Source organism: Siniperca chuatsi, linkage group LG6 (genome assembly GCF_020085105.1).
Source record: "Siniperca chuatsi isolate FFG_IHB_CAS linkage group LG6, ASM2008510v1, whole genome shotgun sequence".
In the NCBI taxonomy this organism is placed as follows: domain Eukaryota; kingdom Metazoa; phylum Chordata; class Actinopteri; order Centrarchiformes; family Sinipercidae; genus Siniperca; species Siniperca chuatsi.
Window position 1 is genome coordinate 291,565 of NC_058047.1, and position 27,814 is coordinate 319,378.

General features: G+C 45.5%; 1 protein-coding gene across 8 annotated transcripts; it reads right to left on the reverse strand.

Moving 5' to 3' along the window:
• Nucleotides 1–2,715: 2,715 nt before the first annotated feature.
• Nucleotides 2,716–27,814, reverse strand: palm1a (paralemmin 1a). Of its 8 annotated transcripts, XM_044199435.1 has the most exons (11): nucleotides 27,705–27,814; nucleotides 16,253–16,298; nucleotides 14,841–14,921; nucleotides 11,343–11,470; nucleotides 11,199–11,262; nucleotides 9,428–9,449; nucleotides 9,280–9,351; nucleotides 8,765–8,839; nucleotides 7,383–7,514; nucleotides 6,148–6,696; nucleotides 2,716–3,867 (listed from the first exon to the last, which is right to left on the reverse strand). In XM_044199435.1, the coding sequence occupies exons 1-11, from the start codon at nucleotides 27,707–27,709 to the stop codon at nucleotides 3,857–3,859; spliced, it is 1,185 nt and encodes a 394-aa protein (XP_044055370.1). In that variant the 5' UTR covers nucleotides 27,710–27,814; the 3' UTR covers nucleotides 2,716–3,856. The 8 variants fall into 8 exon arrangements, with proteins under 8 accessions (XP_044055370.1, XP_044055369.1, XP_044055368.1 ...); XM_044199434.1 differs by having other exon boundaries at nucleotides 2,716–6,696; nucleotides 8,765–8,830; XM_044199433.1 differs by having other exon boundaries at nucleotides 2,716–6,696.

Consider the following 27,814-nt stretch of genomic DNA (forward strand, 5'->3'; position numbering starts at 1 on the left):
GTGATGATGATGATGTCAGTCAGACCCTCAGCCAGCAGGAACCAATCACCATCAACCCTGAGACACAGAGAGAGAGAGTGACTCAGATCTTCATTGATCAGTTTGTTCTAAAACTGAATGAACGTTTCAGACCGTAAAGTGCTGAGTCATGTTGTGGTGTCCAATCAGAACGCATCAGCAATGTAAACAGGAAGTCACTAACTCCATCTGATCATTATTATTATTATTATTATTATGATAAGTGTAATCACAGAGGAGATCGTGTCGTTGCAGCAGTCACTTCACATCAGGCTCAAACATAAATATGAAACTAGAAACCAAACAAAGTAAAACATGAACATCACTAAATATAACGCTTAAAAAAGCTTTAATGTGATAATAAATACATTCAAATCAAACAGAGTGAAACTCATGAAACACTAAAAACCTTCACTGTAAAAATCTCTTACATACATATATATACAAATATAAGTATATATGTATATATGTGTGTGTATATATGTATATACACACTGTATATATACTTATATACAGTGTGTATATATGTATATATATGTGTGTGGATATATGCATCTGTCTGTGTCCAAACATTTGGACAGAACACAACAACAAACAAACTAAAGTTTAAACTTACAGTTTGTTCTCCATCCAATCAGAGTCACATGATGAAAAAATCATAATTTTGTTTGTTTGTCAACAAACATCAGTGATGTAAGCAAACATTCATCATCACCAAAACATCATTAATCAGATTTGGCTGTTTACTGTTGGTATCAACAGAGCTGTCAGTCACTGTGGGAGTGTCAGCAGTGTCCAATCATGTCGTCTGAATGGTGGCGGTGGGCGGGGCTAAGATATACTTTACTTTTCTTTCCATCACTGACTGCAGTTTTAACAAACTGATTAATAAATTCATCCACCAGCTGATCAGAGACAGGAAACACATGCAGACAGGTAGGTGATGTCATGATGATGTCACACAGGTAAGAACAAACAGAAATAAACAGAACATGGACTCACCCTGCAGGTTCAGCTCCGCCAGCTGATGGAGGACTGATCCACAGAGACCGTGTGTGTGTGTGTGTCTCTGTGTGTGTTACATTGTGTGTGTGTGTGTGTGACTCTGTGTGTGTTACATTGTGTGTGTGTGTGTGTGTATCTCTGTGTGTGTGTGTGTGTTACATTGTGTGTGTGTGTGTTGCTGAGCAGTAGAATTTGTCAGGAATGCTGCTGACCAACAGAAATACACACAATGACTGACCACACCCACCAGACTCTCACACACACACACACACACACACACACACACACACACACACACACACACACACACACACACACACACACACACACACACACACACACACACACACACACACACACACACACACACACACACACACACACACACACACACACACACACACACACACACACACACACTCACACACACACACTCACACACACACACACACACAGTGTAACCCACGGTCAGGTTTGATCACATGACTTCTTTTTGTCTGAACTTTTCGTTTTTGTATCTTAAAGCAGAAAGTTTCCCGGTGACATCATCGCTGAAGCTCTGCTCCTCCATCTGTTTCAGGAGTTGATGTGTCGTCGTTTCCTGCAGGGGGCGACGCTGAGCCTCAGTCAGCAGGTTACCATGACAACAGCAGGTGGCTGCTGGACATCCCAGATTCAAACGCTGCACAGACAGGGGGGGGGGGTCTGTTACTTTACTCTTTACAGGATCCTTCAGTCGGCAGAAACGCAGAGACGTCATGACGACAGGGTTACCATGGAGGACTTTGAAGATGCTGAACAGGATCAGAAAGACGACAAAACGTGTTTTCTGACTTTGCTTTGGCCCTTTGATGTGAAACACTGGACAGTTTAACTCCGCTGGCCTGTAGCAAGTATTTCAATCTAACAGTCTGAAAAAGAAAAACTCCCATGTGCCGAGGTCGCTGTCTCTGACGCTGTGAAGGAAAGTTCGACACAAACAGGAAGTGATTTATGAAGTCATTTAGTTTCTGTCTGAGGTTGTTCAGAAATAAACCAGCGTGAAGCATCTGAACCTGCTGAGATCTTTAGAAACCACAGCGGCTCTGTAGACGTTTAGAAGAACTATGACATGAAACGCTCAGAGTGACCACTGAGGCACCGAGCTGAAAAAGGTCAAAGGTCACAGCCTGTCTGTACAATCCTTCTTTAGAGAGGGTCAAGACAAGGTCGCCCCCTTTCCCGACCACTTTCTGATCTTCAGTTCCCTCCATTCGGGCTGAACTCATCAGTCGGAGGGTTGATAAGGACGTGGACGTTGGGTCGGAGGGGATGGGGAGACTGGGGGGGTTGTTTCAGTTCAACCTTCTTTCAGAAAAAAATAATAAAAAGATTTAGAAAGAAAAATTACAAATAGACATCAACCAAACAAAGTTCCACAGGGCTCCAGTCTAGGACCCTTCGTATTTCTGAACAAAGACGTTCTGTCAGTCTGTCTGGAGTCAGAGGAGGACCAGGGTTTGGTTTTGATCCTGAAGGAAGGATTCTGCAACTTCACAGCACCTGAAGACTCGTGAAGGTCCAGATCTACAATTTATCAAGTCCTCCAGAGAGTCTGTTTGGGGTGCAGACTTCACCAGACTTTGCTCAGAAAATGACCCACAATGCACAGCAATACAGCCATCACGATATAAAATAATAATATGTACCATATTTATTTTTGAAGACATTTGCTTTATTGTTGTACATATGTACTGATGCAGTGAGGTTGGATAATGTACGTACAGACGGCTGAATACTTTGGATTAGTTTGTTATAAGTTAGACAGGTAAAGGTTGGTTTTGGGGCAAAACCGGCCCTCAAGCAAAAACATTTGGTTTTCCCTTTTTAGTTGGCATCAAAACCTTTACAATCGACTGTAACAATGTAAATACGAGACTCATGTAAACCCCAATAAATACGACCTCGTAACATCTGATCATAACAATAAATGACATGCTGATTTTTTTTCCAAGACAACGACAGTATGAAGCTCCATCTATGGTGTGTAGATTTACATGTGAGTCCTGCACGAAGTCTGCACGCATCAGTCTGTTCTGCTGTAACTCCGTTCACACAGACGCCGTCCTATAACCACTTTTAACAAACAAAACATCGCCCTCGTACAGGCCTGTGAAACCCCGCTGACCTCCGACCTGCAGCGTGAGGATCCTGCGCTGACGGCTCACAGTGAAGTGCGTTTGGCAGCTCGTGTAAAACAGATCTGTCGGCGCTGCACACATCCTGCGTGAGCCGCCATTAACAACGCTGTAAAGAACCGTTACAGGGTCAGTTTGTCGCCATGGAAACACTTAAAGTCTCGGTGCATTTCGTGGCTCGCTGCTCATGATGTGATGATGGTGAACACGTGACGGTACGCGAGTCCGCGAGCCATCAGTCCGCCGGTCCGGAGGTCCGGAGTCCGGCTCTTAAAACATAAAGTTGTTGTTTTTACACTTTGGTTTTGCTCTAACAGGTTTATCTCTTCTGATCTGGATACATTAATTAAGGCTTTCTGTATTTGTAGATGTGATGTTATTACTTATGTTTGCTGCTAATAAACTCATCAGGAGGTCAACAGTCCACCCGACACGTCGCCCACAGTCAGCTGACTTCAGGACAGACTGTAACGACATGTATTGATCACATTCCTGCTCCTCACAGGATGAACCTTTGAGTTTGGACAAAATGTCTCATCTCAGTGCTTCTTTGACACAAACGAGGACCAGCTGATCTGTCTCTTCCTGTCGCCGCTATCGTCTTTCAGTCGGCCATCTTTGTTGTGTCGTCACCGTGGCGATCGTCCGTCAGCAGATCAGTTCAGATCTGTTGATGGAAGACATGAAGCCATTTAAACATGACGCGTGTCCGTCTCTGAGGACGTCTCACTGCTTCACGTCATTTCAACTGAGAAACAGAAGCAGCTTTTCAGGAGCTGATGGAGAACAAAGAACGAGTGATGACAGCTGTGAACTTCTTTATAAGATGATCACATGATCACATGTTTACTGACTGTGTTGCTGAAAACAAGATTTAATGAATGGATGAAACAGAACAGACAGACTGAATCACGACAACATGGCCGCCCTGAGAGCAGATCAGTGAGGGAGGAATAAATTATGAGCATTATGGGATTTTTAATGGCCTCTGGTCAGTTTAATGGATTTGACTCCGTCTGTCTGTCTGTCTGTGATGAAATGTGGTTGAGACCTTCGTGTTCCTCAGGACGAACTGTACAAACTTTCATCCTGGGACGTTTCATCTCGCGCCTTCATCAGGTCAACATGTGACTGTGTCCACTGAAATATTTCAACATCTACTTGATGGATTGGCACAAGATTTATTTTACAGACACTGCGAGCATGTTAGCATGCTGACGTTAGCATTTAGCTCAAAGCACCGCTGTATCTACGCACAGCTGCTAGACTCTGCGTCTTCACTGCAAAGGTTACGTTTTGAGAACATACAGAGTCAGTGGAGTGACGCGAGTCGAAGACGTTTCAACTTGAGCAAAATATTCCCAGCAAACAGAAAGAGATTGTTAGCTAGCTTACAACACAGCTTTGGCTGTTTGGGACAAATAAACACGAGGTGAAAGTTCACTTCACTTCCTGTCTGAACACCTTTAGTCTGGCTACTTTACAAACTGTGACGTGCAAATAAAAGTGAAGTTTAACTGATGTTTCTGCTTCTGAAGACTATTTGGTCACATGGTGTCGTCCTCTCCACGTCCAGTAAAGATCCTCCTGAAGCCGACTTGATAAGCCTTTAAAATAATTCAATTCGGCGCACGTTTTGTTTTGTTTAATTTTGCCTTCAGTTGGTTGTTAGCAGATGTGTTAAAGAGACTCACGGAAAATCAACATCTGGGTCGACACCGCCTCGTATTTAATTAGCTTAATTTGATTTATTCTGCTACTGCTACATCATTTATGTTATATATATTTATATAGATTATTGGGTCAGTTATTGGGATTTTTCATTGCATTAAGTTTCTAACAATGGTATTGTATATTTAATGAGCGATACGGAGGATTTAATATTGATTCACATAACTTCCTTATTTTGTGTCATTGATGTTTGATGTGAGCGGAGTTAAAATGCAGAAACAGACGAGAGAAGCGGAGCAGAAATAACTGTTGGGTGAGTTTGTTTGAGACTTTTCTGTTCAATCAGCGTGTTTGTTCTGTAACGCTCAGGAAACATTCGCCTCGGTTTTCCTCTCAGAGCTCCGGCGAGGATCAGCAGTTGTTTGAGATCCGGGCGTTAACGGTCAGCCGACCGCAGCTCGCTAACTGCACTAACTGCCAAACTGCAAAAATGACTCTGCCAGCGTTATCATTGTGACTGACAGGTTAGCGACAGTAACTGAGGGGGGCGGAGCTTAGTGAACAATCAATCAGTCTGATAATTAAGCAACAGACGTTCAGTCCGATGAAATCTGCTGTATTTTAAATTGGCAGGTTTAAGAGATTGATGTTGGAAACAAAGCGCAGCGACATGATGTGATGTGATGTGATGGAGGATGATGGAGATGACAGATACAGTGACAGTGATGTTTGTCTGCAAACACAAATACAATCAGGAAAATCTGTTTCTTCTGTTCAGCACTGAGTCAGGTCGCTTTTATTTTCGCTTATAAAACCCAAAAAAAAGCTGAAAAGACTCCAACAAACAGAATCATCGCGTGAAACTCTGCAGCAGGAGAAACTTACAAAATCAAATAAATACAAGTCTAAAATGAATTCACTGTTTTTTTGTTATAGAGCTTATAAAGAGCGAGGTTAATGTTACAAATCTCACGACTGCTTGGCTAATGCTAATGCTAATGCTAATTAGATGCATTGAGGCGTCACAACTGGAAACATGAGGAGTACAAAAGTAAAAAGGCTTCAAGAAAATAGAAAAAGTAAAGAAAGGTTTTATAAAACAGAGGAGAATGAAGAAACAGGAAATGATGTCATGTTGTTAGAGGCGGGGCTGAGGGCAGTGGGTGGAGTTAAGTTCCTGTAGTTTTTGTCCTAGAAAGTCTCCGTCCTTTTTATTTTATATATTATATTTCAAAGCAGCGCCCCCTGCAGGATCACATGATGCTGCAGCACTTACACGGCTGCTTCTCCTTCTTTATCTCCACCGCTCTTCCCTTCGTCTCCTCCGCCTCCCCCGCCGTCTCCCCGTTGCTCGCCGCCGCCATCGTCTCCAGAGGTTTGGTGGAGGGCGGCAGGGCAGTCGAGGCGAGCGGAGGCAGCGCTGGTGTCTGAACACCGGCGGTCTCCTCCTTCCCTTCGCCAGGTGATGTCTTCCCGTCAGCGTCGTCGATGAGCACCAGCTCGGCCTTCACCGTGCCCTGCAGCCCCAGCACCTTCTTGGTCTCGTCCTCGTCCTCCACGCTCTGGTATCCCATGAACACCATGGTGACGGGGTTCTCGGCACTGGCCTCGCCCACGCTCGGCTCGCCGCCCGATTTGGCCTCCAGCCCGGTGATCTCCGGTGGCTCAGGACCCGCCTCCTCCTGGACCTCCGCAGTCGGGAACGAGGCGACCGTGGCGACAGTCTGTGACATCATCGAGGCCTCGTCGGCTTTGTGGATGAGCTCTTCGACCTCGGAGAAGCTGAGCAGTTGGACGCCATCTTCACCGTTCATCTCATGGACCACTGACAGACAGAGAGAGACAGAATGAGGTTCAGGATCAGAGTCCATGTCAGGACACCTAGCTGCTACAGTTCACACCTGATCTCCAGCTGAAGGACCAATAGAAACAGACTATTTAAGGTTACTGCAGTACCACTGTGCGTAACTGCAGCGAGGTGAGAAGAGGGCGAGTAAAGTTCCTCTTTAATCAACAATCAGACCTTCAGCTGCAGACGTCTTCCTCCTCCTTCAGGTCTGTACTGAACTCTGTCACCTGATGAAGTCTGTTTGTCACCTGACTGTCAGGTGACTTTCAGGTGAGTTTGTCTGTTTTTTGTCGTTATCATTTGACGTGAAGCTTCACTGTTGGAAACATGAAGAGGAGGAAGAGGACAGTGCAGCGCGAGCATGCAGGTATCATGCTGGACTCAGTCAGGTTTTACTTTAAGAGACGTCATTTTGAGAATCGTAACTTCTCTGAAAAACGTTCATAACAGTTACAGAAACACGATTATTGTGTCCGTCATCGTAGACAGAGTTTGTTGTTTCTCGAACTTTAAATGTTTTACTTCTTTGAAACTATTTGATGCTCAGCAGCAGAAACTACCTGGGTCAAAATGGGTTTTGCTGTCCCTTTTGGGGCTGTACTGGTTCAGCATGTTACCTCTCGTAAAGCCAGCTCTGGGTTTTTTTCATGTGCTGACATCACCTTTCTGCTCGTCCTCGTAAACTTTGACCCCTTGGTGAGAGAGGTCAACAGGAAGTGTGGTGTTAGTGGACAGAACCCTGGTTTCCCCCGTCACTCTGTCCCGCTCTACTTTAATCTCCACCGAGTACATCGCTGGAGGGAGGGGTTAGAGGAGGTCACACAGGGTCAACACACAGAAACTCAAACACACACACTCAAACGGACAGACAGACAGACAGACGGACAGACAGACAGGCAGACAGACAGACAGACAGACAGGCAGACAGACAGACAGACAGACAGACAGACAGGTGGTTAAATGCTACACATAAAGACACATTAACCTGAACCTCCACCTGTCTACACGCTGTGACCTCTGACCTCCCTGCTGCTGCTCTGCAGACGGTTGTATGGTAACGGACTCGGTCATGCGAGGGTTAAAATACTGTAACGGACTGACTGACGCGTTACGAGTCAGCCAAGACGAGAAGCACTGTTGACTGCTGTGACCGCGTTTCCGGGTTAGTCGGTCTCTCCGGCTTCCTGAGGGACAGCGTACCTGTGATTGGCTGAGAGGTAGAGGGATGTTAGCCGGTGCTAGTTCGGGGAGAGGGAGTTAGCGAGCGTCGACGTGACGGGCTAGTTCAGAGAGCTAACAGCAAACTTGTTGTTTGCCGTTGGCGCGGCCACAGCAGCCTGCGTACTCTTCGCCAATAAGTCGGTAACGTTGTCTTCTTACCGAGCGATGCTACAACACTGCGATGCGTTATTCTCCTAAATTTGGGTTTAATCACCGTGAACGACGGACGTCGGCTGATGTGAGGCGTCCGTGTTTCTTTGGTTTTCAGACACTTAGATACGTCAGAGCTTTGTGTTTTACAGTCAGAATTAGGACTTTTATTCACCTGTCGTAGCTTTCAATAACGTTAACTCCCGCATGACCCGAATGTGTCGTCTCCTCCCTCTACAACAGACCGTCGGTAGTTTACAGCGAGCAGTAAACTGACGTTTCACACTCATCGTGTTCATCGTCACCGACAGCTGGAGGCAGCAGTAGTTTGTCGGCAGAAAGTCGTTTTCGTGTCATTTAATTTATTTGTTCCATTGTGTGAATGTTTGAGGCTCCATATCGATCAGTGGATCGATATGACAGTAAACACAGTGACACATACAGTAAACAGGAAGTGATTTCAGACACAGTCAGCTGATTTCTACAGATCTCTGTATGTGCGCCTGCTGCGATGAAGTGAACCAGCCAATCAGAGCTCGACGCTAACTCCAGCCCAAGTGGAGGCAGGACATCAACAAACTGAACGGTTCCACCTGCAAAACACGCCAATTCGATTTGTTATAGTGTACCGCGACTCTGAGTTTTTATCAAGTTTAGTCCTTGATAAACTCACCTCTCTTCATCTCCTCCGTCGCCTCTCTCGGTTTGTTCATTCGAGGGCTTTTATGAACTTTGACCTCTGCAAAGGCTCATGGGAAAGAAAGGAGGCGGGCACAGAGACAGAGCAGTGTAAAGACTGAAGCTCTGAGTATGAGGTCATCAGAATCCATCTTGGATCCATTCAGACTTACTGTAATCTGATTACAATAATCTGATCACGGTAATGTGACTACTGTTATCTGATAACTGATTAAACTGCTTATCACAATCAGAAATACTTTATTGATTATTGATTGACTGTAATCTGATTAGTCTAATGTGACTGCTGTAACTGGACTACAATACTCTTACTACTGTAATCTATTTATTGTAATCTGATTGCTATAATCTGACTAGTGTAATCTAACTATAATCGTATTACTCTTATCTGATTATTGTAATACGACTACTGCATTCTGATTACTGTAGTCTGATTACAGCTACAGAACAAAGTAGAACAGAGTCCAGCAGAGTCCAGCAGAGTCTCACCTTGTATCTGTATCTGACCTGAAGCTGCAGGCCTGTCCTGCTGCCGGCTGCTGTGACCTTTGACCTCTACAGCTGATCACAGAGACACGGTGAGAGGGAGAGGACAGAAAACAACAACACAAAAACAGAAAGAGAAGAAGAGATTTACCTGTAACTGATCCTGATGACACCTGCAGGCACAAAGACAGACAGAGGAAGTTCAACTTCAACAGGAAACAGTCCAGCTAGCACCACCTACAGGGTGCAGGGCTCATTACAGCCACAATACGAACAAACAACATCATGACGAGTCCTTGTTTGGTATGACTGTAATCTGACTACTGTAATCTGACTAGTTTAATCTGACTACTGTAATCTGACTACTGTAATCTGACTAGTTTAATCTGACTACTGTAATCTGACTACTGTAATCTGACTACTGTAATCTGACTAGTTTAATCTGACTACTGTAATCTGACTACTGTAATCTGACTACTGTAATCTGACTAGTTTAATCTGACTACTGTAATCTGACAAGTTTAATGTGACTACTGTAATCTGACTACTGTAATCTGTAATCTGACTAGTTTAATGTGACTACTATAATCTGACTACTGTAATCTGACTAGTTTAATCTGACTACTATAATCTGACTAGTTTAATGTGACTACTGTAATCTGACTAGTTTAATGTGACTACTGTAATCTGACTAGTTTAATCTGACTACTATAATCTGACTACTGTAATCTGACTAGTTTAATGTGACTACTGTAATCTGACTAGTTTAATCTGACTACTATAATCTGATTATTATAATCAAACTAGTTTAATCTGACTACTATAATCTGACTATTATAATCTGACTACTGTAATCTGACTAGTTTAATGTGACTACTATAATCTGACTACTGTAATCTGACTAGTTTAATCTGACTACTATAATCTGACTACTGTAATCCGACTAGTTTAATGTGACTACTGTAATCTGACTAGTTTAATCTGACTAGTTTAATGTGACTACTATAATCTGACTACTATAATCTGACTACTAAAATCTGACTACTAAAATCTGACTACTGTAATCTGACTAGTCTAATGTGACTACTATAATCTGACTAGTTTAATCTGACTATTGTAATCTGACTACTATAATCTGACTACTATAATCTGACTAGTTTAATCTGACTATTGTAATCTGACTACTATAATCTGACTAGTTTAATGTGACTACTATAATCTGACTACTGTAATCTGACTAGTTTAATCTGTCTAGTTTAATGTGACTACTCTAATCTGACTAGTTTAATCTCACTAATGTAATCTGACTAGTTTAATGTGACTGCTGTAATCTAAATACTATAATCTGACTAGTTTAATGTGACTACTGTAATCTGACTACTGTAATCTGACTAGTTTAATCTGACTACTGTAATCTGACTACTATAATCTGACTACTGTAATCTGACTAGTTTAATCTGACTACTGTAATCTGACTACTATAATCTGACTACTGTAATCTGACTACTGTAATCTGACTAGTTTAATGTGACTACTGTAATCTGACTAGTTTAATCTGACTACTGTAATCTGACTAGTTTAATGTGACTACTGTAATCTGACTAGTTTAATCTGACTACTGTGTGTACTCACAGTAGTGTGTGTGTGTGTGTGTACTCACAGTAGTGTGTGTGTGTGTGTGTGTACTCACAGTAGTGTGTGTGTGTGTGTGTGTGTGTGTGTACTCACAGTAGTGTGTGTGTGTACTCACAGTAGTGTGTGTGTGTGTGTGTGTGTGTGTGTGTGTGTACTCACAGTAGTGTGTGTGTGTGTGTGTGTGTGTGTGTACTCACAGTAGTGTGTGTGTGTACTCACAGTAGTGTGTGTGTGTACTCACAGTAGTGTGTATGTGTGTGTGTGTGTGTGTGTGTGTGTGTACTCACAGTAGTGTGTGTTATGGTCTGACAAACGGCTCCAGTTTCCAAACCGACCAGCTCCTGCTCCAACCTGCAACATAAACACACGGGGGTTTAATCCTGTCCTTTCACTCCTGCAGGCTCCTGACTTTACATTAGACTAGATCAGACCTGTTAATGGTCTCCTCCAGGCTCCTGGTCTTGGCCTCATCCTGCTCCAGTTGCCTCTTTACGTCGTCCTGTTCTGGTCCAGCAGATGGAGCTCCATCCAGCAGCCAGCGCTCCCTCAGAGCCTTCGACTGAACACAGACAGGAAATACAATCATGCAGTGTTCATTCATCAAGTTGAAATTTCATTTCCCCTTAGTGTGCAGGAACAGATTCTTACTGACCATCAGTGCCATAATGCGAATGAAACTGAATGTGAAATTTACTTATTAACTTTATTTTTCAGGCTGACCGACAGTGTGCTAACTGTCCGTATTAGCTCATTCATAATAAAAACAGCCTTGTTCGTGACCATCTTCATAATGTTTGACTTAAGCCAAATTCATACTTTCCGTGTCCGCGTGACATTAATGTCGTCATCCACCCTGCGAGGGTCCTCGTGGGTGTCACATGACATGGGCCCAAAATTTGTGACCGCACAGACTGTCCGCATAGCAAGCGCACGCTCCAGACACTTGCACCACTGTACTGTACTTCCTGACCCCGGTCCTGTTCTCGTCATGCGGTCGCACATTATATTTTCTCCTTGTGCCTTTTTCTTGTTGTTCAGCCAACAACAACAAACACAGGAGCTCTTCTTGCTATCGTGAGGTTGCCATTTTCTTTCCTAATGAGCATTTTTCTTCTTCTTCTTCTTCTTGAGTTTTATGGCGGTTGGCAAACAATGTAACCAGTGCCACCAACTGGAATAGAGCCCAACGCAGACCCTCAATTGCAGTATGAATGTAGTATTCCTGATTCCTTCAACACCAACGATTTGGTTGATTATTTTAACTACCTGTGTTCTACCTTAGACCTCACCGCTGCTCTGAAAAATAGACCAAACTCAAGGACTAGAAAACAGCCATGGTTAAATGACAGTATTCAAAGCTGTAAAAAGAAATGCAGAAGAGCAGAACGCAGATGGAAGAAATCAGGTCTCCAGGTCCACTTTGTGGCCATGAAAGAGTTATTACGCCTTCATAACAGGATGGTGAAGGATGCAAGAACACTTCATTTCTCTGCACTTATTTCTGCCCATCAGCACAACCCCAGATTCCTGTTTCAGACTGTGGATCAGTTAGTTAACGCTGCATCTCCTTGTGCCCCTGCTGAGTGTGATGCTGATTGTGAAAAGTTTCTTTTGCACTTTGCTGGAAGGGTGGAGTTAAAACTTGTATCCAAGCAGCTTCTTGCTGCTGTGGAAAACAATAATACCTTTGAAAAGTTCCAATCTGGCTTTCGTCAGCACCACAGCACTGAGACAGCCCTTCTCAAAGTCACTAATGACCTTTTAATGAATGCAGACGCAGGCATGTGTTCAGTTCTTGTGCTGCTGGACTTAAGTGCTGCCTTTGACTCTATTATTCATCATCATCTTTTAGACAGACTGAGGCACTGGGTGGGCATATCTGGCTCTGCACTAGACTGGTTCTCATCTTATCTGTCCAATAGGAAATTCTGTGTCAGCATTAATAACTTCATGTCATCCGTCTCCCATATCAACTATGGTGTGCCTCAAGGTTCAATTCTGGGACCAGTACTGTTCTCCTTATACATGCTTCCTTTGGGTGATGTCATCCGCAGACATGGTATTTCTTTTCATTGTTATGCAGATGACACACAGTTGTACTTCCCTGTCAAGCCCACTGACCTCAGTATGCTGAGTTCTCTGCAGGACTGCCTGTCTGACAGAAAACACTGGATGTCGATAAATTTTCTTCAGCTCAACTCAAATAAAACTGAAATCCTTGTTATTGGGCCCCAACACATCACTAAACAAATACTGCCATCTACTGGTAACCTGTCACAACATATCAAGCCTGTTGCACGAAATCTTGGTGTCCTGTTTGATAGCAGTTTATGTTTTGAGCAACATATCACTAAGCTTGTCCAATCATGTTTCTATCACCTAAGAAATATTGCAAAAATCTGATAAATTTTAAATCTTAGTGATGCAGAAACTGTTGTACATGCTTTTATCTCCTCACGCCTTGATTATTGTAACAGCCTGTTCACGTAGTCTGAGATCTTCGGGCAGGGGTCTCCTGTCTGATCCTGAGTCCAGGATGGAAACTAAGGGGGACAGAGCTTTGGCCATCAGGGCCCCGAGGCTCTGGAACAACCTGCCCGAAGACATCAGGCTGTCTGAGTCAGAGTCTTCGTTTAAGTCTCTTCTCAAGATGCATTTTTATCTGAAAGCAGATCCTGATTTTACCTGAACTGGCTGTTTATTTTATTGCTTTTATGTATTTTATCATTCATGCTGGTATTTTATTGCTCTCTCTGTGACGCAGTTTGTACTTTGTTTTGATAAGCGCTCTACAAATAAAGTTTTATTATTATTATTATTATTATTATATTATTAGAATTAAAATTCAAGTGTCTCTTTAGTTTTTCTACGCTTATATAGAACATAGAATATATATTCTCTTTGTTCATCTTTAGTTTGGTTCAGGTTTGTCCTCGGTGGATTCTGCAGCATCAGTTTCTATTCAGATCTTCACTGACTCCAGATCAGATGACATTTGAAGCCGACGTGTTGCTGTGTGTGAATGTGTCATGTGATCAGACGAGAACAGCTGCGTTAAAAATACTCAGTTATTTTAAAGCAGCGGCTGCGAGTCTGACAGTGAAAGCAGTCGCAGCGTTTCTGTCGTTCCTGCATTAAAACCGGCTGATCTGAGATCTGCTGCAGATATTTTTACCCTGCAGCTGTTCACAGTCTGCAGCCTCATAAAGCTTCGGGTCACCACACCTCTGGATCTCACTGACTCTGAACAATACAAGGCTGGATCAGCAACAAGGCAAACTGGCCCTCATCATCTCTAGTCTATATTGTTTTTAATGTTTTATCGTATTGTTATCAAACGTTTTTGTTGTTGTTGTTTACTTTCATTAAAATTACTGTTATTATTATTATTATTATTATTATTAGTTTGTGCTAATGCAAATTTGCCTGGTAACACTGTGCTAAATTACAGTTTAAACTGACATGATCAGGACTTTAAAGCAGCTCCTGTTATATCAGTTATGTCAAATACTGAACATTAATAAACATCTTTATATTTGCTAACAGTTACATGACAGTTACACAGATGAATGTTACCCAAATTACTAGCAAACTTGAGGCAGGAAGTATTCCAACATAGAAAAACACTACAGTCTCAGAAAATCCTGGTCTCTGATTGGCCAGCTGGTGTCCCCTAAAACTGTACATGTGGACATCTCAAACTAATAATCAGACTGAATTATGATTTAATTTCCACGTCATTATTCATTTTGGCTTCATGTTGGACATTTTCTGTTCAGGTTTATTTTATCAGTCAGTGACAGACGGATTATTATAATATATCTTATATTTAAAATAAGGCAACATAACCTAGCGGACAGTTAGCATAAGAATATCGGAAAGTTTTTCTCAGCAGGGATTTTAACCATCAACCTGTCTGTCCGTCTCACCTTCAGGTGCTGCAGCGCTCTCCTGTCGTCCTCCAGCTGACGCTTCTTGTTCTCGATCTCTGTCTGCCACTTCCTCTTCTCCTGAGGCATGATGGGAAACAGAGTCAGACACACAGCAATAGTTAAAGCTCCTAGCATGTGGAGACCGGGAGCTCTCATCGCTTACACTTCAAGTGCTTTCACCTGTTACATGTCAACTGACACTTCAACTGCTTTAAACCGTTACTATGGAAATAAAACTTTTTTTAGATCTTACAACTGATACTTCACCTAACTTTTACTCTTCAACTGACGCTTCCCTGCTTACATACCAACTGACGCTTCAGCTATTTACAGTGCACACACTTCAACTATCTGTGGTCCTTTAACTTAAACATCTCTTACTCTTCATTTTAAAGTTCACCTGCTTTCAGATCTTCTTCATCTGTTAGTTCAAGTACTTTCAGTGTTGACATGTAAACTGGCATTTCAACTGCATTCATTTCTTAATCTTCACTGATAGTTCAAGTGCTTTCAGCCTTTACACATGACTGACACCAACTTACACTTCAACTATTTACAGTGCACAAACGTTTGCTATCTGTGGCCTTTTAACTTAAACTGATTTTTACTCTTCAACTACTTTTAGCTCTTACACTTACATAAACTCACATACACCATTTCAGCTCTATTCAACTACTTTCAGTGTTTATATACAAACTGACACTTTAACTGCCTACAGGGCTGAAACATGAAACTAAAATTTCAAATTTACACTTTAACATTACACTTCAACTGACAAACCCTTTCACTACTTGAACTTCCACTGACACTTCCACTGCTTTGACTGCTTCATCTTTCCTACAACATCTCACATGCAAACAATCAACATGTTAATATATTTCATCCTGTTTACAGTTTTTACACCTGCAAAGTGAAAACACTTCAGTTATCTTCAGAAAACTGCCTTTTCCTTTTACTACTTTACTTTTTTCTTACTTTTCACTACACTGTACTTGTTTTACATTATCATTATTAATAAGCAAACAATGGATTATACCACGTTCAATATCCAGAGACTCATTTCAACTGTACTTCATTTAGTAGTTTTTACAGTGCAAACACACAGTATTATCACGTATGTACACAGTATTACTACTAACACTACTGCAGTTACTGCTGAGGTCTGAGACAGCAGGAGGATACAGTTACACAGGAAGTAGATAAGTATGTGTGTGTGTGTGGATCAATAAGCATTAGTAAAAGAGCTCTGAATCAGACCTCAGATCAGCTCGGGGAGATATCTGCTGCTGTCGGAGGTTATATATCACACACACATAAATGTTCATATACATATATATATACATATATATACAGTATATATGTGCGTGTTGAGGTGGTGTGTTCAATGACAGTATGTAAACTGGACTCACTGCGAGGAGCTGCAGTCGATCCTGCTGACAGAGAGCTTCACTCACCCTGAGAGACAGACAGACAGAGTTTATGACGTTTTATATGAAATAAAACAGAAACACATTCAGCTGTAAATACTTAGTTCGGCCTTTAAAGGAACCTTCCGGGTGTTACATCAGTCTGTCTGTCTCCCTGACTGTCACCCATGAGGTCAGGGTTGTGGGTGGAGCCACAGTCTGCTTATCAATAACCCATTTATCTTAGAATATGGACAAGAAGTGCCAGCATCAGCTTTCAGACAGACTGATGAAAGAAAGGCTCTAAATAAAATATGAAGGAACTGAAGCGTGGACACGAAGTGGGACTGATATTAAAGTCTGTTCAGACAGAAAACAAAGTGAATCTTCGCCTCACGTCATTCGCTGGACCGTTTGTGTTTATTTGTCCCAAACAGCCAATGAACTGACAGTACAGACGTTAGCTGTAAGCGAGCTAGCAACAGACACGCTGACTACTTTCCACACCACAGAACACTGGAGGAGAATGGAGTTCAGTTTGTGGAGAAACTGCTGTCCATCACCCAGCCTCTGAACCTGGACTCTGCTGGATCTGGACTCTGCCGGACCTGCTTGGTCTCTGAGGTTCAGAGCTTTGCTTCAGAGCACTTTAGCAGCAGCCTGACATCAGCTGATGAACCTCCATCACTGAGTCTGGACTCTGAGATGTTCTGGATGTTTGAGTCTCAGCGTCACAGAGCTGCTGTTCATCTGCAGCCTGACTGTCACATGAGAGTTAGCCGCTAGCTGTTAGCTCGCTGCTACTGAAGCTCCTTTGTTTAAGGGCGGAGTCCGCCAGCAGAGAACAGCTGCTGCTCACAGCTAACGTTGCTGCAGATCTGCTGAACATTTTATAAACTGCAAACGTTTCCGTTTCTATGGGATGTTCTTATGGACAGACGGAGGGAGATTTATCTAAAAACTGATTTATAGTTAATAAGACTTTAAAACAGACTCTGGTCTGATTCTATGACATAATTATGGTCTTTATTCAGTCTAAATACCGGATCCTCCAGTTTATTTGTTTTAGATTTAAACAACTTAGTTTGTGATTTTTGCATTTATTAAAAATGTTCAGTGTTAGTTTATTAACAAACTCTCCGTCTCTACTTTGTTTCTTCTTGCTTCAGACTCTGAATGTAAGAAATAAACTCAGTCAGGACACAGATGTCCTGTCGTCTGTCCCTCTGAGTTTATGTTCCACAGTTACTCACAAATTAAACTTTAAAGATTTTATTTACTGATATTACTGAGTCAGTATTTGTACATTTGATTGTTTTAGGTTCAAAACAATGTAAATAAAGAGATTCAATATTTCTCCACCAGAACTTTGCTCCCGACATCGTGGAGGAGTCTTGCAACTGTATTTAGACCTTTAAAATATATTTTAACAGTGTATAAAACGTATAATCTGACCGATGCAGGACTGATACTGATATCAATACTTGAGAGTTGGTTAACGTGTTCACCTGTATAGGTAAACAACGTATTATTCTATGTAAATATGTTTTATTTGTGGTTTTTGCTGTGATGCAGAAAAACAAACTGCACTTGTATGTGTATATTATATATATATATATACATACACACACACACACACACACAGTATATATAAATATATATACTGTATTTGAGAGAAATGATGATGTTCAGCGTTTCTGCTGGTAAACAGTTAAACTGGGAACCAGCTGAACTTCGGTGAGCTCAGCACAGTTTTGTTTTAGTGAAGCTGAACTCAAAGGATCCTGAACAAAGCTGCTGTCCGTCTCCATGGAGACCAGACTCAACAACAGACAATCTGAGGGGAACAACGGGGTCTGATGGTGTGTACTGGATCCACTGGAAACCAGTTCAGACTGCACAGCAGCAGCACTGGGCCGACAGGAAGTTAACTGAACTACAAACTACAAAAAACACTACAAGCTGCAGCATCAGAGTCAACCTGCTCCTAAAACCAAAACCAGCTTTTTTGATTCCGTTATTTTGTCCACCCCTGACACAGATCAGAAGCCACCAGCCTGCACCAGTACAGTAGAGTCCAGTAGAGTCCAGTACACACCAGTACAGTCCAGTACACACCAGTAAAGTCCAATACAGTCCAGTACACACCAGTACAGTCCAGTTAACATCAGTGTGTTTCAGTAAAAAGTCAGAAGAAGCTTCAGAGCAGAAGAGCTGATTCTGATCGATCAGGTATTGATCGATCAGAATCAGACGAGGAGAGACGTCGAGAGACGAGGAGAGACGTGGAGAGACGAGGAGAGATGAGGAGAGATGTGGAGAGACGAGGAGAGATGAGGAGAGATGTGGAGAGATGAGGAGAGACAAGGAGAGATGTGGAGAGATGAGGAGAGACGAGGAGAGATGTGGAGAGACGAGGAGAGACGAGGAGAGACGTGGAGAGACGAGGAGAGACGAGGAGAGACAGAGATGTGGAGAGATGTGGAGAGATGTGGAGAGACGTGGAGAGACGAGGAGAGACAAGGAGAGATGTGGAGAGATGAGGAGAGATGTGGAGAGACGAGGAGAGATGTGGAGAGATGTTAAGAGACGAGGAGAGATGTTGAGAGACGAGGAGAGATGTGGAGAGATGTGGAGAGATGTGGAGAGACGTGGAGAGACGAGGAGAGATGTGGAGAGATGAGGAGAGATGTGGAGAGACGAGGAGAGACGAGGAGAGATGTGGAGAGATGTTAAGAGACGAGGAGAGATGTTGAGAGACGAGGAGAGATGTGGAGAGATGTTGAGAGACGAGGAGAGATGTGGAGAGACGAGGAGAGACGTGGAGAGACGTGGAGAGACGAGGAGAGACGTGGAGAGACGAGGAGAGACGAGGAGAGACGTGGAGAGACGAGGAGAGACGAGGAGAGACGAGGAGAGATGTGGAGAGACGAGGAGAGATGTGGAGAGATGTGGAGAGATGTTGAGAGACGAGGAGAGACGTGGAGAGACGAGGAGAGACGTGGAGAGACGTGGAGAGACGAGGAGAGACGTGGAGAGACGTGGAGAGACGAGGAGAGACGTGGAGAGACGTGGAGAGACGAGGAGAGACGTGGAGAGACGAGGAGAGACGAGGAGAGACGTGGAGAGACGATGAGAGATGTGGAGAGACGAGGAGAGACGATGAGAGATGTGGAGAGACGAGGAGAGACGAGGAGAGACGTGGAGAGACGAGGAGAGATGTGGAGAGACGAGGAGAGACGAGGAGAGACGATGAGAGATGTGGAGAGATGTGGAGAGACGAGGAGAGACGAGGAGAGACGTGGAGAGATGTGGAGAGACGAGGAGAGACGATGAGAGACGTGGAGAGATGTGGAGAGACGAGGAGAGATGTGGAGAGACGAGGAGAGACGTGGAGAGACGAGGAGAGACGATGAGAGACGAGGAGAGACGATGAGAGACGATGAGAGACGTGGAGAGATGTGGAAAGACGTGGAGAGATGTGGAGAGACGAGGAGAGACGTGGAGAGACGAGGAGAGACGATGAGAGATGTGGAGAGACGAGGAGAGACGAGGAGAGACGATGAGAGATGTGGAGAGATGTGGAGAGACGAGGAGAGACGAGGAGAGACGTGGAGAGACGTGGAGAGACGATGAGAGATGTGGAGAGACGAGGAGAGACGTGGAGAGACGAGGAGAGACGAGGAGAGACGAGGAGAGACGAGGAGAGACGTGGAGAGACGAGGAGAGACGTGGAGAGACGTGGAGAGAAGTGGAGAGACGTGGAGAGACGAGAGGAGACGTGGAGACATGTGGAGAGACGAGGAGAGATGGAGAGACGAGGAGAGACGTGGAGACATGTGGAGAGACGAGGAGAGACGTGGAGACATGTGGAGAGACGAGGAGACATGTGGAGAGACGAGGAGAGACGTGGAGAGACGAGGAGAGACGAGGAGAGACGTGGAGAGACGAGGAGAGACGTGGAGAGATGTGGAGAGACGACGAGAGATGTGGAGAGACGACAAGAGATGTGGAGAGACGAGGAGAGATGTGGAGAGACGAGGAGAGACGAGGAGACATGTGGAGAGACGAGGATAGACGAGGAGAGACGAGGAGAGATGAGGAGAGATGTGGAGAGATGTGGAGAGATGTGGAGAGACGACGAGACATGTGGAGAGACGAGGAGAGACGAGGAGAGACGACGAGACATGTGGAGAGACGAGGAGAGACGAGGAGAGACGACGAGACATGAGGAGAGACGAGGAGAGATGAGGAGAGATGAGGAGAGATGAGGAGAGACGACGAGAGATGTGGAGAGACGACAAGAGATGTGGAGAGACGAGGAGAGATGTGGAGAGACGAGGAGACATGTGGAGAGACGAGGATAGACGAGGAGAGACGAGGAGAGATGAGGAGAGATGTGGAGAGATGTGGAGAGATGTGGAGAGACGACGAGACATGTGGAGAGACGAGGAGAGACGAGGAGAGACGACGAGACATGTGGAGAGACGAGGAGAGACGAGGAGAGACGACGAGACATGTGGAGAGACGAGGAGAGACGAGGAGAGATGAGGAGAGATGTGGAGAGACGACGAGAGATGTGGAGAGACGAGGAGAGATGTGGAGAGACAAGGAGAGACGAGGAAAGACGAGGAGACATGTGGAGAGACGAGGAGAGATGAGGAGAGATGTGGAGAGACGAGAAGAGATGTGGAGAGACGAGGAGAGATGTGGAGAGACGAGGAGACATGTGGAGAGACGTGGAGAGACAAGGAGAGACGAGGAGACATGTGGAGAGACGAGGAGACATGTGGAGAGACGTGGAGAGATGAGGAGAGATGTGGAGAGACGAGGAGAGACGAGGAGACATGTGGAGAGACGAGGAGAGACGAGGAGAGATGTGGAGAGACGAGGAGACATGTGGAGAGACGTGGAGAGATGAGGAGAGATGTGGAGAGACGTGGAGAGACGAGGAGAGATGTGGAGAGACGAGGAGAGATGTGGAGAGATGTGGAGAGACGAGGAGAGACGTGGAGAGACGAGGAGAGACGAGGAGAGATGTGGAGAGACGAGGAGAGACGAGGAGAGATGTGGAGAGACGAGGAGAGACGAGGAGAGATGGAGAGACGACGAGACATGTGGAGAGACGTGGAGAGATGAGGAGAGATGTGGAGAGACGAGGAGAGACGTGGAGAGATGTGGAGAGATGTGGAGAGATGAGGAGACATGTGGAGAGACGAGGAGAGACGAGGAGAGATGTGGAGAGACGAGGAGAGACGTGGAGAGATGTGGAGAGATGTGGAGAGATGAGGAGACATGTGGAGAGACGAGGAGAGACGAGGAGAGATGTGGAGAGACGAGGAGAGATGTGGAGAGATGAGGAGACATGTGGAGAGACGAGGAGACATGTGGAGAGACGTGGAGAGATGAGGAGAGATGTGGAGAGACGTGGAGAGACGAGGAGAGATGTGGAGAGACGAGGAGAGACGAGGAGACATGTGGAGAGACGAGGAGAGACGAGGAGACATGTGGAGAGACGAGGAGAGACGAGGAGAGATGTGGAGAGACGAGGAGAGATGTGGAGAGATGTGGAGAGATGTGGAGAGATGAGGAGACGTGGAGAGACGAGGAGACATGTGGAGAGACGTGGAGAGACGAGGAGAGATGTGGAGAGACGTGGAGAGACGAGGAGAGATGTGGAGAGACGAGGAGAGACGAGGAGACATGTGGAGAGACGAGGAGAGACGAGGAGACATGTGGAGAGACGAGGAGACATGTGGAGAGACGAGGAGAGACGACGAGACATGTGGAGAGACGTGGAGAGACGACGAGGGATGAGGAGAGATGTGGAGAGACGACGAGAGATGTGGAGAGACGAGGAGAGACGAGGAGAGATGAGGAGAGATGTGGAGAGACGACGAGAGATGTGGAGAGACGAGGAGAGACGACGAGACATGTGGAGAGACGAGGAGAGACAAGGAGAGATGAGGAGAGATGTGGAGAGACGACGAGAGATGTGGAGAGACGAGGAGAGACGAGGAGACATGTGGAGAGATGTGGAGAGACGAGGAGAGATGAGGAGAGATGTGGAGAGACGAGGAGAGATGTGGAGAGACGAGGAGACATGATGTGGAGAGACGAGGAGAGATGTGGAGAGACGAGGAGAGATGAGGAGAGATGTGGAGAGACGACGAGAGATGTGGAGAGACGAGGAGAGACGACGAGACATGTGGAGAGACGAGGAGAGACAAGGAGAGATGTGGAGAGACGAGGAGAGACGACGAGACATGTGGAGAGACGAGGAGAGACAAGGAGAGATGAGGAGAGATGTGGAGAGACGACGAGAGATGTGGAGAGACGAGGAGAGACGAGGAGAGATGTGGAGAGATGTGGAGAGACGAGGAGACATGTGGAGAGATGTGGAGAGACGAGGAGAGACGTGGAGAGACGAGGAGACATGATGTGGAGAGACGAGGAGAGATGTGGAGAGACGAGGAGAGACGAGGAGAGATGTGGAGAGACGAGGAGAGATGTGGAGAGACGTGGAGAGACGAGGAGAGACGAGGAGAGATGTGGAGAGACGAGGAGAGACGAGGAGACATGTGGAGAGACGAGGAGAGACGAGGAGACATGTGGAGAGACGAGGAGACATGTGGAGAGACGAGGAGAGACGTGGAGAGACGTGGAGAGACGAGGAGAGACGAGGAGAGACGTGGAGAGACGAGGAGAGATGAGGAGAGACGAGGAGAGATGTGGAGAGACGAGGAGAGACGAGGAGACATGTGGAGAGACGAGGAGAGACGAGGAGACATGTGGAGAGACGAGGAGACATGTGGAGAGACGAGGAGAGACGACGAGACATGTGGAGAGACGTGGAGAGACGACGAGAGATGTGGAGAGACGAGGAGAGACGACGAGACATGTGGAGAGACGAGGAGAGACGAGGAGAGATGAGGAGAGATGTGGAGAGACGACGAGAGATGTGGAGAGACGAGGAGAGACGAGGAGAGATGAGGAGAGATGTGGAGAGACGACGAGAGATGTGGAGAGACGAGGAGAGACGACGAGACATGTGGAGAGACGAGGAGAGACAAGGAGAGATGAGGAGAGATGTGGAGAGACGACGAGAGATGTGGAGAGACGAGGAGAGACGAGGAGACATGTGGAGAGATGTGGAGAGACGAGGAGAGACGAGGAGAGATGTGGAGAGACGACGAGAGATGTGGAGAGACGAGGAGACATGATGTGGAGAGACGAGGAGAGATGTGGAGAGACGAGGAGAGATGAGGAGAGATGTGGAGAGATGTGGAGAGACGACGAGAGATGTGGAGAGACGAGGAGAGACGAGGAGACATGTGGAGAGATGTGGAGAGACGAGGAGAGATGAGGAGAGATGTGGAGAGACGACGAGAGATGTGGAGAGACGAGGAGACATGATGTGGAGAGACGAGGAGAGATGTGGAGAGACGAGGAGAGATGAGGAGAGATGTGGAGAGACGACGAGAGATGTGGAGAGACGAGGAGAGACGACGAGACATGTGGAGAGACGAGGAGAGACAAGGAGAGATGTGGAGAGACGAGGAGAGACGACGAGACATGTGGAGAGACGAGGAGAGACAAGGAGAGATGAGGAGAGATGTGGAGAGACGACGAGAGATGTGGAGAGACGAGGAGAGACGAGGAGAGATGTGGAGAGATGTGGAGAGACGAGGAGACACGTGGAGAGATGTGGAGAGACGAGGAGAGACGAGGAGAGATGTGGAGAGATGTGGAGAGACGAGGAGAGATGTGGAGAGACGAGGAGAGACGAGGAGAGACGTGGAGAGACGAGGAGAGATGTGGAGAGACGAGGAGAGACGAGGAGAGATGTGGAGAGACGAGGAGAGATGTGGAGAGACGAGGAGAGACGAGGAGAGATGTGGAGAGACGAGGAGAGACGAGGAGAGACGAGGAGAGATGTGGAGAGACGAGGAGAGACGTGGAGAGACGAGGAGAGACGTGGAGAGACGAGGAGACATGATGTGGAGAGACGAGGAGACATGTGGAGAGACGAGGAGAGATGTGGAGAGACGAGGAGAGACGTGGAGAGACGAGGAGAGATGTGGAGAGACGTGGAGAGACGAGGAGAGACGTGGAGAGATGTGGAGAGACGTGGAGAGACGAGGAGACATGATGTGGAGAGACGAGGAGACATGTGGAGAGACGAGGAGAGACGTGGAGAGACGAGGAGAGATGTGGAGAGACGTGGAGAGACGAGGAGAGACGAGGAGAGACGTGGAGAGACGAGGAGAGATGTGGAGAGACGAGGACAGAAATACATTTTCTCTCAGATAAAATGGAGGACAGTACAGAAAGTGACACATGTGGGAAACGAGGAAGAAGGAAGTCATGACATCATCACGCAGCCAGGTCGCTGCGTCTTCGTCGCTGGACCTTTGAAGAAGAAACTCGTCTTCGCTGACTGATTCGTCCTGATGAGTGCAGTTGTTTGCTTGCTGATGTCGAAGGCAGACTCCGCCGGGCTCGTGGCGAATGGAAAGTGGGAAACAGGAAGTGACTTCACACTCAGCAGTGATTTCCTGTAACATTAATGGTTTCTCTAACATTACAGATCAGCTGATCGATCGATTAGTGATTGGAAATGTAATCTCTGGCAGTGTTCATGATGTTTCTCAGAAACTGAATCTGAAGAAACTGTTCAAGACGGACGTTTGCTTTAATTTTGGAGAGTTTATCGATTTAACAATGAATTGATTGATTGAAAAGCATCGACACAAACACCAGCTTTAGTTTTTACTCTCAGAGCATCGTCCTGCTTTGATTTTCACAATAAAAACACGTGAAACTGTAGTTGGAGCTCCGGTGGTTTATGTTCTTATTCTTTTATTGTGAAACGAAGTTAAACAGCAGCTGAACTGGTGTTTTTCACGTTCAGACTGAACTCGTCCTTGTCTTGTCATGAATCCGCCCCCCGAGGCTCCGCCCCCCGCTGCAGCACTACACACAGGAAGTGAGCCGGACTCACCTTCAAAATAAAACGACACCGCACTCCATTAAGATATTTATGTTTCGTGTTAAAACTGTTTGTAGTTATTAATCAATATGACTCCAGAAACCAGAGAAAAGTGATTTATGAAAAATCGTTGAGGTCTTTATTTGTCAGGATCCTCCAACACAAAGTGCAAAAGTCACAATATAGGAAATAAAATGTATATAAAACGGAATAAAATAAAATATGAAATATAATACTGAGGCGGTGCAGTGATGTAGTAAAGTACATTATGAGTTTAGAGAGGACCGGGTCCGAGACTGAAACTGAATACTGATGAGGACCAGTGTCATTATTATCATCATTATTATTATTAACATTATTATTATTATTAACATTAACATTAAGATTATTGTTAACGTTACTATTATTATACATTAAGATTTTTTAACCAAATTTATTCAGCAGAATATTTTTAATTTGCAGTTCTGATCCTCTTCAGACCTGCAAAAACACCAAGACCAGAGACTACAGAGACCACAGAGACCAGAGACCACAGAAACCAGAGACTACAGAAACCAGAGACTACAGAGACCACAAAGACCAGAGAGTACAGAGACCACAGAGACCAGAGACCACAGAGACCACAGAGACCAGAGACTACAGAGACCACAGAGACCAGAGAGACTACAGACTACAGAAAACAGAGACCAAGGAGGCTACAGAGACCAGAGAGACCAGAGAGTACAGAGACCACAGAGACCAGAGACCACAGAGACTACAGAAAACAGAGACCAGAGACTACAGAGACCAGAGAGACCAGAGAAACCAGAGACCACAGAGACCAGAGAGACCAGAACCACAGAGACCAGAGACTACAGAGACCACAGAGACCAGAGAGACTACAGACTACAGAAAACAGAGACCACAGAGACCAGAGAGTACAGAGACCACAGAGACCAGAGACTACAGAGACCACAGAGACCAGAGAGACTACAGACTACAGAAAACAGAGACCAAGGAGACTACAGAGACCAGAGAGACCAGAGACTACAGAGACCAGAGAGTACAGAGACCACAGAGACCAGAGAGACTACAGACTACAGAAAACAGAGACCAAGGAGACTACAGAGACCAGAGAGACCAGAGACTACAGAGACCACAGAGACCAGAGACCACAGAGACTACAGAAAACAGAGACCAAGGAGACTACAGAGACCAGAGAGACCAGAGACTACAGAGACCACAGAGACCAGAGACCACAGAGACTACAGAAAACAGAGACCAGAGACTACAGAGACCAGAGAGACCAGAGAAACCAGAGACCACAGAGACCAGAGAGACCAGAACCACAGAGACCAGAGACTACAGAAAGCAGAGACCATGGAGACTACAGAGACCACAGAGACCAGAGAGACCAGAGAAACCAGAGACCAGAGAGACCAGAGACCTCAGAAACCAGAGACTACAGAGACCAGAGACCACAGAGACCAGAGACTACAGAGACCACAAAGACCAGAGAGTACAGAGACTACAGAGACCAGAGACCACAGAGACCACAGAGACCAGAGACCACAGAAAACAGAGACTACAGAAAACAGAGAGACCAGAGAGACCAGAGACCAGAGAGACCAGAGACCACAGAGACCAGAGACCTCCGGCTCTTCGAGAATCGATTTTTAAAGTTGAATCAGTTTCTAAAACCTCCGCAGCTTCAGGCTGAGCAGCAGAAATCTGCAGACTCACTTTCATCTGGAGGCGTCTGTTTCGTTTCTGTAGCAGTTTTTATTTCATTTGATCTTATTTGACATTTGTTCCTATAAATCGGCCAGTTTAGTTGTATTTTAATGTTCTGTAAAGCACTTTAAGCTGCATGAAAGTTTTAAAGTTTATTATTATTGTCATTATTAATACAACTGGCTTTTATTTTGAAAAACGAGACCGGAAATCACCTTGTCCTAACATGTCTACCTTGACAGCAGCTATTGATCATAAATCAAGTCCTTCATGGCAAAAACTGATCAATATGTAATTATAAAGGCTCGTGCTGCTCACTGATGAGTGACCGGCTCTGTCCGGTCTGCTTCCGCCTAGAAAAGTAGAGCCAGGCTCTGTTTGTCACTGCGCCCAGATTTGATGTGATTTAACCCTTTAATGTCCGCCTGGTGGCTCCGGCGCCCACCCACCGCACTGTGCACCGCTCCGCTTATTTTAATGATATTTGTAACGGAGTTTGGCGCAGTTTGTGCGCAGTTTCCCCCCCGCTGCGCTGCGGTTTCCCGGCAATAAAGATCCTGACTCAGCGGTCTGATGGGCTGATGCCGCACAGTGAAGACACACGAGACACACGCACGCTCACGCTCAAGCCGCAGTTCACGCCATGCACGCACAGAAAATCATACAGGAGAAGAAGAAGAAGAAGAAGAAGAAGAAGAAGAAGAAGAAATGGACATTATTAAAGAGAAGAAGAAATAAAAGTGTACTCACTCCATGTCTGACTGCAGATCCGTCCGCTGCAGCCCGAATCATCTGATCTACATCCGAGAGAGAAAGGAGACCCGCCCACCGGGGAGGGGAGGGTGGAGAGGGGAGGGGAG